This window comes from Taurulus bubalis (assembly GCF_910589615.1).
Source record: "Taurulus bubalis genome assembly, chromosome: 19".
NCBI classification, from domain to species: Eukaryota; Metazoa; Chordata; class Actinopteri; order Perciformes; family Cottidae; genus Taurulus; species Taurulus bubalis.
Window position 1 is genome coordinate 18,989,190 of NC_136607.1, and position 12,500 is coordinate 19,001,689.

The following is a 12,500-nucleotide window of genomic DNA, read 5'->3' on the forward strand; positions in this document are numbered from 1 at the left end:
TATATTGTGATTCTGTGTGTGTATATTGTGATTATGTGTGTGTGTATTGGCATTCTGTGTGTGTGTGTGTATTGTGATTCTGTGTGTGTGTATATTGTGCGTGTACCTCGTCCTTTGACCTCTTGGCTCTCTCTTCGTCTCTCCTGGATTTCTTCAGAGCATCCGGACCGACAACAGACAGAACACCACGGAGTCTGACCACACAAACAAAAACATGAACAAACAAAGGAAATTATGTTTCTGATCCCCGTTCAATATAAAACACATCCCCCTGATTACCGACTGAGACATGAACCATGAAGGAAAATAATTTAAAAAGTGTAAAATGTTGTTGCTGATCTGATAGATGCTAACAAGCTAACATGCTAACACCCACATTCAGACCTGTTTGTAAACAAATGAGATTACAGGAAACATTTTAATTGATATCTAAATTTATTATCAACGTCATTCATTTTTTCATGTTAGATTTGTTTCTTTATTTTTTGGAATAGATCCATTTATCATACATCTATTAAATATTCGTTACCAAAATTATTTTATAGTGATTTGTGTGCCCAAGATATCTATTTATGCATCTGTAAACATAGATGTATTTATGTCTATTTTTTGTCTGCAGTTTCTTATAGTCAGTGAAATTGTATATTTATTGAATAAATAAAAAAGAAAGAGAAACAACAACAACAGTCGGACTGAGATTCTGAAGAAAAAGTTTAGTTTCTGGAACCGAAACTTAATTTTATTAAAGAAATTTAAACTTAGTGCTGCAGCTGAACTTCATTTCCCAAAATAAAATAGCTTCTAAGTGTTAAATCAACAAAAGCATTCAGCTGCACAGCTTGGAACAATTAATCAATATTTTAAATAACTTCTGTTAATTATTATATTTACTGTATATTATTCGTACCTCTCCCGGCGGTCAGCTGGCCCCTCTCCGAACAATATGATTGGCTCCCCGAGCGCTCGGAGGCCGGCCTTCACCTCGGCGTCGTCGGTGGACACGGTGATCTGCCGCGCTCGCCGCCGCTGCTCAAACGCAGCGAGCGCGTCATTCTGTCGCTCGCTGACCCGCTCCTCCAGCTCCAGAGTCTCTCCTGCACGGCATCATGGGAAACGGAGTCTCACTCACATATATATATATATATATATATATATATATATATATATATATATATATATATATATATATATATACATACATACATACATACATACATACATACATACATACATATATATATATATATATACATATATACATATATATATACATATACATATATACATATATATATATATATATATATATATATATATACACACACACATATATATACATACATACATATATACACACATATACACACATATACATACATACATACATACATACATACATATATATAAACTGTAGTTCACAGTGAGACCGACCTGATGAGAGGTTGATGTTTCCCGCCTTGATGCCGGCCTTCACCCCGTCGCTGCCCCTCCCCGTCTCGGAGCTGAGGCGCTCGCGCTCTTTCTCCTCCAGGCTCCCGTAGTAGACCCGGGTCCTCTTGGGGGCCGGAGCCACGTCCTCGTCGTCGGACATTTTTATTCACTTCTTCTGCTGCTGCTGCTGTCAGGGAAACAGAGAACATTATAATATAAAATTATTAATTTAAGCAAAATAGATACAAACTAGAAAATAAAGACTGAAACATGAAGGTAAAATACAATCCCTAAATAAATAACGTTTTATCAATACATATGTATGAATATGTATGAAGACATATTTACTACTCTTACTATATTTTGTGCGTTATTTTGTTTACCTTAAGTTTATTGCAATTGTGTGTGTTAGGAGGACCCAGCAAAACAAGCTTTTCATTGTGCAAAGTACAAAAATATCTTGAATTTATATAAAATAAATACACACACATTTAAGTAGTGATTTCTACATTTACTTTGACTTGTATATTTCATTGCAAACAGAAGGAACAACACACATTTCACGTTTTGTCCAGTAAACTTAATTTCCATCAGTCCTGCAACACATTCAAGCGATGCAGTTCAATCATGAAATAATGTGAGATTTAAACAGTGGTTTTGATTTGATTTGGTTCACCAGGACAGAAATTGCACACCTGAAACATTGGAACACCTGAGATAGTCACACGTGTTTATTCCTCAACGGTTAATCAACAAGTTATTCTCTGGTCCATTCGATGTGTTTTTAATGTTTTATCATCGTTCATTGACCCGAACTACAGAGCGACACACAGTCTCGAGTCCGTGAGGAGTTTAGCTCCGAGGAACGAGTGAAACCTCCACAAGCCGAGATTCAGTCTAAAATCCTGCGCTTTTCTCACGCAGTTTGGTGGAAACTAAAGCAAAGAGCGCAGCGCGGTTAACACAGCTACTGTTAGCATTAGCTCTCTAAAGGAGCAGAAAGGTGTTCGTAACGTGCGCGTCACGTGAGCCGGACCTACGCCGACACACGCCAGGTCTGATAACTATACAAATAATACATTCGTGAAACCGCATAAATGTTTTTAATTTTCAATCAAACTGACCTGAGAAGAAAAACGAAGCGGCAGCGTCTCCGAGCGAAGTAACCCGGATGTAAACATGTCATCCGCTTCCGGGTCAGAGGTAACTTCTTCCGGTGGGCAAAGCTGCAGCACACAAACACGAGAGGAGGGAAAACCCGGGAAAGATATCGCTACAATTTACCTGTCAGGTAACTTTACAGACGTTTGTCTCACCTGTTGAAGAGAGAGAGGGACCAGTTACCCGTTTCTGGTTGAACTCCATGGTTCTACCTGTTGGAACAGCTACCTGCTTAACTTGTGTTTACTATTCAGACTGTAACGTCACTCCTCCAGGGATCCAGCTTCCTGTTCCATGTTAATTCATCAGATTAAAGTGATTGGTGGGCTGCAGGTCACGTGGTCGCACAGTAGCTATCTGATTTATTAATCACCTGCCGGATCAATACGTCTCCAACAGTGAGACCTGTAATGCCACATTAAGAAAAAGTCCCAAAATAATTAGGAAAAAGTGTGATTTTTTTTTTTAAAACGACAGAAAATAATGTTCAAAGTCTGACTCAATATTATTGAATGATTTATTGATCCTGACGTTTATGTCGTTGTCACCTTGTTTGGTTAGCATTGGTTAGCATAGCATCTGTAGCCTGTCCGCAGCAGCTAGATGCTCATTAGCACAATGCTTACAGGCCACACAAACTTTCAATAATTATGTAAATACATGTTGTTTTCATAATAACCATTGATAGTATTTGTGACTTTTGATTTATTGTTTGTGAAGGTTTAAAATCAGAAGATGTTGAGAAGGAAACCGACTCGTCTGGAGCTGAAGATCGACGACACGGAGGAGTTCGAGAGCGTCAAGAAGGAGCTTGAGGTTTAAATCACTTCTATACACCTGTCAATCAATACTGTCAATATTTTCAATACTGTATCAATCAATACCAATCAATACTGTCATTATCAATACTGTCATTATCAACCAATACTCTCAATATTTTCAATACTGTCAATCAATAGACAGTTTCACGGTTTTTACATTTAATGAATCAATTAATAATTGATTGGTCACGGGATAATATCATCTTGTGACAAGAGGATGGATTGATCGTAATAATTGATCGTCGCAGCAGTTATGACATAACTATATTCAATGTTTCTATCAGCTGACGTGAAGCAACCTCCCAATAAGTTTCTGTATTGATTCTTAATTATCTTTTTGCAGGCCAGGAAGCGTCAGCGAGAGGAGGCGGAGTCAGGAGGTGGAGTGGGCGGAGCTTCCGTTATCAGTGTTGACATCATCGGGGGCGGAGCCTCAGCTTCTTCCTCAACAGCAGCGTCGAGGGCGGAGCTTATCAACGAGCGAATCGGCTACAAGCCCCACCCCAAACCGGCTACGCTGCCCACCTTATTTGGAAGTTTACAGTTTTAATAAATGATTAAAATCGGTTTTGATGTTTTTTATTATTTATCCATTTAGTCCTTTAAGTTTCAATAAAGTTGATTTAATTTAAATGTGTGTTTACAATTTACATAATATTACCATAATTAACTGAATTGAAAAAGTTCATACCAAAATATCTAAAATTTGTGAATAATTTGATTTAAGAATCTTTTAATTGGAAACATTAGAGACAGTAAATTAAAAACAAATGACATCACGCACCACGTTTGTTCGTATGATTTGTTTTATTTTCATAATAAATGCTACGATAATATTTTTATAAAGAAACAAATATAAAAGACAAACAGACGGTTAGTGTTTGAAAACTGTAGAAACGCAAAGAAACAAACCATAAAAACATCTTGAACGTATTTACATGAACAGTAGGCGGCGCTCTGGAGCAACGGCGTCGCTAACATTTAAGCTCCGCCCTCACATTCCAGGAAGTGATTCTGACCAATCAGGACTCACAATTAATTTACACAAATACAAGTCTTTCTCTTTGTAGTTTATACATATTTATATTAAACTTTTTTTTTTTTTTAAACATTATTTCAGTTTTCATGACAACCAGGAAACTTAAGTGCTGATTTTTTATATATATATATATATATATATATATATATTTTTTTTTTTTAAAGATTTGTTTTGGAGCTGCATTTGCAGACAAATATTTTGTACTTTGGTTTAGAAATACAAATAAACTTCACAATAAAATGATGAAAATAAAATGCTTAAATAAAGTTTTTTTTTCCAGCAGTCAACAAAATACTTGAAATCACTGATTGGTCAAAAACATTTCCTAAAAACTAAAATTGGTCAGAGTGGGCGTGGCCTACGTGATGATAGACAGCTGTTTTTTTTCAAAATAAAAGGTCAGTTTGTTATTTTAGTTTTTTGACAGTTGAGCCATCAGAGAATCTGAGAAACGTTAAAAATCATAAAAACATAATAAATAAAGACAAACTGTAAAAACAAAACAAACCGTTTAGTGCTAACAGCCGACTGGTCCTCAGCGGTGGAAGACGGTTTTAGTGTTCATGCTGTTGCCACGGTTACGGTAGTGAGGATTGTTAAAGTTTTAGCTTCTTTCGTAAAACAAAAGGTTTTTAAAAATAAAAAACAAAAGATTAACTGATTTATTCACAAATAACTAGTGTTTGGTCTGAAAAGACATTTCATCTGCTTTCATGTTGCATTTAAAAGTTATTTGTATTTTTTTTTGTTCCGTCTTGTTTCATTGAAGCCGTTTGACTTGTGACTGAGGCCGAGCTAGCATTACTGCTAGCGTGCTAATCAAGTGTTTATGCATTTGTGAAGCTGCAGATGTTAATTCTCCCAAATAACGCTTTCTTTTTCTTCTTCTTAAAATCTGATACTAAAATGTTAATAACTGTTAAAAGCAGATGAAAATAAAGTCAGAGCGCATCTGAACATCCTAACAACGTGCAAACATGCCAACAACCCTCGCTACAGTAATGCTAAGCTATTAGCACCATTAAACCAGGCTTCACTTCTGCGTGACTTCCTGTGTGACCAACAGGTGTTTAGAGTTTTCGGCAAGATGCTAACATAGTGAGCTACGTCTATGCTAACGTGCTTTAAAAACAAGCTAACATAGCGAGCTACGTCCATGCTAACGTGTTTTAACTGAAATGAGTTCATCAGCAGCTAAAAGATTAATTTCTGTGTTTCTAGATGTTTGTTCTCAAACGCTCAACTGTTTATGTTTTTACCAAAAGGCACACCCACGTAATGGCCACGCCCACGTAATGGCCACGCCCACGTAATGGCCACGCCCACGTAATGGCCACGCCCACCTCCAAACTGAAACAAATCTTTTTTGCTGACTACACTGATGTCATCACTTCTTAATGGCGGTGAAGTCGTGCGATGACGTCATCACTAGTTTATGGCATTGAGGTTGTGTGATGTCATCACTTCTTGGTGGTGGCGACGAGACCGTGCGAGGTGAGGTCGTGCGAGGCGAGGTCGTGCGATGATGTCATCACTTCTTGGTGGTGGCGAGGTCGTGTGAGGTGAGGTTGTGCGATGACGTCATCACTACTTTATGGCATTGAGGTTGTGTGATGTTAACACTTCTTCTTGGTGGTGGCGAGGTCGTGCGATGATGTCATCACTTCTTCTTAGTGGTAGCGAGGTCGTGCGATGACGTCATCACTTCTTCTTGAGGGCGGCGAGGTCGCGCTGCAGCTCGGAGAACTTGGGCCGGTCCTCTGGGTTGTAGAGCCAGCAGCGCTGCATCACTTTGTACACGTCGTCAGGGCAAGACTTAGGACAGGACATCCTGTAACCTAGCAACCGGGAGGAAAGAGACACGTCACAACCTTCTGTTCACGAGACGGTTCGTGCTAATAAACGTCTGTAATGATGCGTTTACCTTTCTCCACCTGCTCTCGGGCCTGCTGATTGGTCATCCCAGGATAAGGACACACCCCCAGGCTGAAGGTCTCCCACAGCAGGATCCCGTAGCTCCACACGTCGCTGTCGGAGCTGTAACGACCTGCAACAGCCAATCACAGAGCAGGACTCATCAGCACTGGACTCTGGGGGGACTAGACTCAGGTGGGACTAGACTCGGGGGGAGGGGGGCGACTAGATTTGGGGGGGGGAGTCTGGTGGGACTCAGGGGGGACTAGACTCGGGTGGGACTAGAATCAGGTGGGACTAGACACTAGACTCGGGGGACTAGACTCGGTGGGACTCGGGTGGAACTAGACTCGGATGGGACAGGACTCGGGTGGGGGGGGACTGGATTTGGGGGTGAGGGGAGTCGGGTGGGACTCGGGTGGGACTAGACCTGGGTGGGGGACTCGGGTGGGACTAGATTTGGGGGGGACTCGGGTGGGACTCGGTGGTGGGACTCGAGTGGGACTAGACTCGGAGGGACTTGGGTGGGACTAGACTCGGAGGGACTCGGGTGGGACTAGACTCGGGTGGGACTAGACTAGATTTGGGGGGGACTAGACTCGGTTACCGTAGTTCAGAGCCTCCGGCGCGGTCCACTTGATGGGGATCTGCTTGAGTCCAGAAGAAGAGTAGATCCCGTCGTCCTCCTGACGGCTCATCCCAAAGTCACTGATCTTCAACACGCTGCCTTCTCCCACCAGACAGTTCCTGGCTGCCAGGTCCCTGACAGACAGACAGGTGAGAGAGAGACAGGTTCATATTCTTTGGTAGTTTGAACCATGGATGGCTATAAGAACAGAACCAGATGAGACGCGTGTCCTCCAGCTGATCTGAGAGCTGCTGGCTCAGGACCAGGTGTTCCAGACTCACCTGTGGATGCAGTTCTTGCTCTCCAGGTAAGCCATGCCGGCAGCAGCGTCCACCGAGAAGCGAACCAGCTGCTTCGTCTTCAAATCGTCCTTCTTCTTCCTCAGAAAGGACAGGAAGTCTCCACCTGAGTGACGCTTCAGTCGTTAGAAAACCAACCAATAAGAACACAACACAGTAAATAAGCTCCACCCACCAGGAACCAGCTCCATGACGATGTAGATGGGCTGTCGCTGGGTGCAGACGCCGATCAGCTTCACGATGTTCGGGTGGTCGTACTGCTTCAGGATCCTGCAGCCAATCACACGGCGGCAGCGTTATGATATAGATAATTATACAAAGAAATAAAAAATTATAAAAAAAAAAAATATATATCTCTCTCACACACATAAATATACATACATAAATAAATAAACAAATACATATATATATAAAAGTATAATCTACAAATATAGATATAAATACATACGAATATATCATTATACACACGTACAACTATCTAAATATACATATGATATATATATACTTTTTTGGTCTTTTTTTTGTTGTACTGATGGATGTACTGATGGATGTATTGATGGATGTATTGGTGTATTGATCCATGCTGACCTGGCCTCAGACAGGAACCTGATCTTCAGCTCTGGAGGTAAATCTTCTTTACAGGTTTTGACAGCGACCGGCGTTTTGTCGCGCTGCAGCGTGCCGATGAACACCTCGCCAAAGTTACCCTGGCAACCAGCAGACAGCAAGGCATGATGGGACACGGAGAGAGCACAACGTTACAGACCGGAGTTACAACAACAACACGACAGAACCGTAAAGCAATGGTTGAATAACAGGAAACAGGAAGTGAGGTCACCTTTCCCAGCAGCTCCCCCAGAACGACATCCTCGTGGTTCAGGATCCACTTCTTATCCTGCAGACAGAGAAACTCACTCACTCACCTGGACGGACAGGTAGAGCGCACCTGTACGTGTGTACATATAAAAAGGGTTACCTTGACGACGGGGTTTAGCAGCACAACTCCAGACTTCTTGGTGATCAGCTGTTTGGAGCTGAAATGATGCTCGATGAGTTGAGGAATGGTGGAGAAACCCGTCCCCTCGAAACGGTACTGACTCTACCAGAGAGAGGGAGAGAGAGAGAGAGAGAGAGAAAGGAGGGGGTATAATAAATATACAAATACTGTATATGTGTGTACGTCGGCCGGCGTACTGGATGATGAAGTGTGTCTCTCTGTGTGTGTGTGTGTGTGTGTGTGTGTGTGTGTGTGTGTGTGTGTGTGTGTGTGTGTGTGTGTGTGTATGTGTGTTTACGTACGTCGGCGTACTGGATGATGAAGTGTCTCCGCTGCTCGTCAGAGAACACAGACAGGACATATTCCCCCGGCTTGCCGTGGCTCTCCCTCACCAGGAAGTCTCCCTGCTGCCGCAGCAGCTCCTGGGCTTCGGTGCGCGGGATGGCGCCGTGGTACCACTCCTGCTCCGCCAGGGGGCGCTCCGACGTGGGGATGACGTCGAAGAACTGCTGCAAGAGGGGGGCGGGGGAAATGATCTTTAATGTGTTGCGTACATTTTGAAACCACGAAAACGCTGCCTTCAGGTTGAGTGTTGATGGAGATGAAACGACGTTAGCGTAGCGTAGCATCGATCAAACCAGACTCCAGACTGAAGAGTTTATTTTGGGTTCATACAGCGGCGGTGAACCACTGTAGTTCTCACCGAGGTGGAGGAGCCCAGCATGGCTTTAGGAGACCGGATCATTCCGACCAGAGAGTAACGCAGGGTGTCGAACCGAGAACTCCTCTCCTTCGTTTTGTCCTGAAAAACACACAGATGATGTCCGTCAGTGAAAACTTTATTGAACACGGTGACGTCATTAACGGATCAATAACGGTCCGTTACACCTCTTGTTAATGTTAAAGGAGTCTGAAGGAAAAATGCCTTTAATTTGAAAGGGCAGCTCTTCCTGCTGGTGTGCAGACGTGATCGATGACTCATTATTTACCGTGGACCCGACGGAGCGGGCGTCGTCCTCGTAGGGCATTGCGGGGGGAGGCGGCGGCGGCTGCGGCGGGGAAGCGGCGGCCATCTTGGCGTCCAGTAAGGCCTTCTGGGAGGCGAGGCGAGCCTCGGAGCCGCGCAGCGATTGGACGGCGTGGTGGAGCTCGAGGACAGACAGCTTCTGACTGAGGAGCAGGACGCAGCTGGGGAGAGAAACAGACAGTCAGACAGACAGGAGACAGAAACGCACAGGGGAGAGACAGACAGGTTGTCCTCGACTCACTCGCTCTTCCTCTCAGCGCTCTGCTGACTCGTCTGGATCTTGCTGTCGAGGTCGTTGGCCAGCGCCTCCTTCGTCCGCAGATTCTGCTGAGTTAGCGACAGCTCCTCCGACGCCGACGCCAACCTGGAGACACGAGGGGAGGAGTCAGAGCCACCAAGGGGAGGAGTCAGAACCACAGAGGGGAGGAGTCAGAGCCACAGAGGAACGATGTCAACACTGTAAAAAGTATCACGTAAACAAATCGCTTAGCCTGCATTCTCATCAATGACCCCAGTCCCTCATCATGTGATCAGACTATGACATCACTAACGTTACCTGATGCTCCACATGCAGGTGAAGTTACGGTTCTAACGTGTGTGTTTTTATTCCCACTCACATGGCTTGCAGGCTGTCGGCCGTCAGCGTGTTCCAGAGGATCTCGTTGGCCGGCAGATTGTCGGTGTCGTCCGACAGCGACGCGTCGAACTCCACGCTGGCCTCCTGAGCCTCTGGAGACCTGGGGACACACACACACATCGTTACCACGGTGACACGAGCAGAGACACGCCCCCTCACCACGTGGTCATGTCAGCTGACCGGTAGGCGTCGATGAAGTGTTGGTACTCGGCTAGCGGGTCGATCTGCTCCACGGCCGCCGAAATCTCCTGGTGGACTTTAACGATTTCCTCCGTCAGCAGGCTGCTGATCTCACAGTACTCCTCCAGGATGCTTTTACTGCAGTCAGACACACACACATATATTTATATATTTATACACACAGACGCGCATTCCTGGGGTCAGAGGTCACGTGACTCACAGCGCTAGTGTCATGTCCTCCTGCATCCTCTGCAGGGCGTCCAGCAGCGCCGGGGCGGCGCGGCGCCGGTGCTCGTCCTGCTGCGTGCGGGCGCCGCCCACCGCCAGCACGTACTGGTTGTGCAGGTTGTGCAGCTTCGCCGTCGCCTTGTCGTAGCGCTCACGGGCACGGTCCGTTTCCCGGCCTGTGATTGGATGAAAACAACAATTACAGAATAATAACATTTGTGGCCTCGTTTTCTCTCTGTCGTATAGAAAAGTTCCTCTTGAGAACCATCGAGACGAGTAGAACAGTCATTATTATGATTGTTGGGACATATTAAATGAGAATTGTCACACATGATGCGTTCAATGACCGTGGGAAAGAGCAGCTTGTTATTTAAATGTCCCTAGAACATCCGATCGTCCACGTCGAAAAAGAAATGATCCTTTATTGATCCCCTTGGGGAAGTTATTTCCTGCATTGAGCTGCTTAGCAAGGACATTTAGACATGCAGACTACGGGGAGACCGGGGATCGAACCGTGAACCTTGACGACCTCTCTCCCCATGACATATATATTAAATATTATTTATATATATTTAAAGCCGGTGGAACTAACCACTGCGCTAAACCTGAAGCTGGTAAAAGAGCAGAACCTTTGGTCAGTGCCTCCCGGTATTTGTCTCTGGCGTTGTTGGCGTCTCGGCTGAGCTGACGATACGCCGCCTTCAGCTTGTCCAGGTCAGTCCTGGTTACCTAGCAACAAAGTAATCATCAAGGACAGGCAATAGTGAGGATAGGCACCCTCAGCACTGTCTTACAGGACTCACAAACACCCTCAGTACTGTCTTACACAACTCACATACACCCTCAGCACTGTCTTACAGGACTCACAAACACCCTCAGCACTGTCTTACAGAACTCACAAACACCCTCAGCACTGTCTTACAGGACTCACATACACCCTCAGTACTGTCTTACACGACTCACATACACCCTCAGCACTGTCTTACAGGACTCACAAACACCCTCAGCACTGTCTTACAGGACTCACAAACACCCTCAGTACTGTCTTACAGGACTCACAAACACCCTCAGCACTGTCTTACAGGACTCACAAACACCCTCAGCACTGTCTTACAGGACTCACATACACCCTCAGTACTGTCTTACAGGACTCACAAACACCCTCAGCACTGTCTTACAGGACTCACAAACACCCTCAGTACTGTCTTACAAGACTCACATACACCCTCAGCGCTGTCTTACAGGACTCACAAACACCCTCAGTACTGTCTTACAGGACTCACATACACCCTCAGCACTGTCTTACAGGACTCAGATACACCCTCAGCGCTGTCTTACAGGACTCACAAACACCCTCAGCACTGTCTTACAGGACTCACATACACCCTCAGCACTGTCTTACAGGACTCACATACACCCTCAGCACTGTCTTACAGGACTCACATACACCCTCAGTACTGTCTTACAGGACTCACATACACCCTCAGTACTGTCTTACAGGACTCACATACACCCTCAGTGCTGTCTTACAGAACACACATACACACCCTCAGCACTGTTTTAGAGAAGACACACACACCCTCAGTACTGTCTTATAAGACATCAGCACAGACAGACAGTATCTCTCTCTCACACACACACACACACACACACACACACACACACATATTCATAGTAACACACCTTGTGGTTGTGGCTCTCCAGCTGCTGATGAAGACTTTGGTAAGTCTTCTTCACCTGCTGCTTGTCTCGGATCAACGTGGCCAAACGGTGCAGAGGACCAGAGTTCAGATCATCAGCGTGACTCCTCATGACCCGACCCAAGGCCTCCGTCTGACGGATCACCTGAGACCAGGACTGAGAGAGCGAGAGAGAGAGAGACTGAGACCAGGACTGACACAGAGAGACCAGGACTGACACGGAGACATGTGGACAGGTGAGTCCTCTCACCTTGCTCACGGTGCTAACGTAACCAGCAGCTTCCTGTTTTTCAGTTTGCTGAGTCATGCTGAGCAGCAGAGCAGCGTACTCTTTATCGCTCTTCACTCGTAGTGTCATGAAGCGCTTCACCGTCTCCAGCAGCTAGAGGGCGACAAACAGGTAAACAGCTAGAGAACAGAGTAGCTGAGCAGGTAGAC

At 44.9% G+C, this 12,500-nt stretch overlaps 3 protein-coding genes across 4 annotated transcripts in view; 1 reads left to right on the forward strand and 2 right to left on the reverse strand.

The window, feature by feature from the left end:
- prpf4 (pre-mRNA splicing tri-snRNP complex factor PRPF4) overlaps positions 1-1,601 on the reverse strand; it is a gene marked incomplete at its 5' end in the record, with an annotated part of 5,266 nt that extends 3,665 nt beyond the window's left edge. The window contains 3 exons of one of the 2 annotated variants that reach the window (XM_079235301.1): positions 107-194; positions 908-1,094; positions 1,432-1,601. In XM_079235301.1, the coding sequence (XP_079091427.1) occupies positions 107-194; positions 908-1,094; positions 1,432-1,591 (435 nt within the window). The remainder of the gene's footprint in view (positions 1-106; positions 195-907; positions 1,095-1,431) is intronic. The other variant, XM_079235302.1, reaches the window with a different exon arrangement.
- Positions 1,602-2,616: 1,015 nt separating this feature from the next.
- On the forward strand, positions 2,617-3,974 carry cdc26 (cell division cycle 26 homolog). Its single transcript, XM_079235455.1, has 3 exons — positions 2,617-2,722; positions 3,313-3,408; positions 3,757-3,974. The coding sequence occupies exons 2-3, from the start codon at positions 3,328-3,330 to the stop codon at positions 3,961-3,963; spliced, it is 288 nt and encodes a 95-aa protein (XP_079091581.1). The 5' UTR covers positions 2,617-2,722; positions 3,313-3,327; the 3' UTR covers positions 3,964-3,974.
- A 739-nt stretch (positions 3,975-4,713) lies between these two features.
- Positions 4,714-12,500, reverse strand: part of fer (fer (fps/fes related) tyrosine kinase) — a gene marked incomplete at its 5' end in the record, with an annotated part of 8,095 nt that continues 308 nt past the window's right edge. The window contains 18 exons of the mRNA XM_079235436.1: positions 4,714-6,290; positions 6,377-6,499; positions 6,974-7,128; positions 7,276-7,399; positions 7,469-7,563; positions 7,882-8,000; positions 8,132-8,188; positions 8,270-8,392; positions 8,593-8,799; positions 8,994-9,092; positions 9,280-9,478; positions 9,559-9,681; positions 9,935-10,054; positions 10,135-10,272; positions 10,355-10,538; positions 10,992-11,091; positions 12,046-12,219; positions 12,313-12,444. Coding sequence (XP_079091562.1) covers positions 6,154-6,290; positions 6,377-6,499; positions 6,974-7,128; positions 7,276-7,399; positions 7,469-7,563; positions 7,882-8,000; positions 8,132-8,188; positions 8,270-8,392; positions 8,593-8,799; positions 8,994-9,092; positions 9,280-9,478; positions 9,559-9,681; positions 9,935-10,054; positions 10,135-10,272; positions 10,355-10,538; positions 10,992-11,091; positions 12,046-12,219; positions 12,313-12,444 — 2,409 coding nt within the window. The 3' untranslated portion in view covers positions 4,714-6,153. The remainder of the gene's footprint in view (positions 6,291-6,376; positions 6,500-6,973; positions 7,129-7,275; positions 7,400-7,468; positions 7,564-7,881; positions 8,001-8,131; positions 8,189-8,269; positions 8,393-8,592; positions 8,800-8,993; positions 9,093-9,279; positions 9,479-9,558; positions 9,682-9,934; positions 10,055-10,134; positions 10,273-10,354; positions 10,539-10,991; positions 11,092-12,045; positions 12,220-12,312; positions 12,445-12,500) is intronic.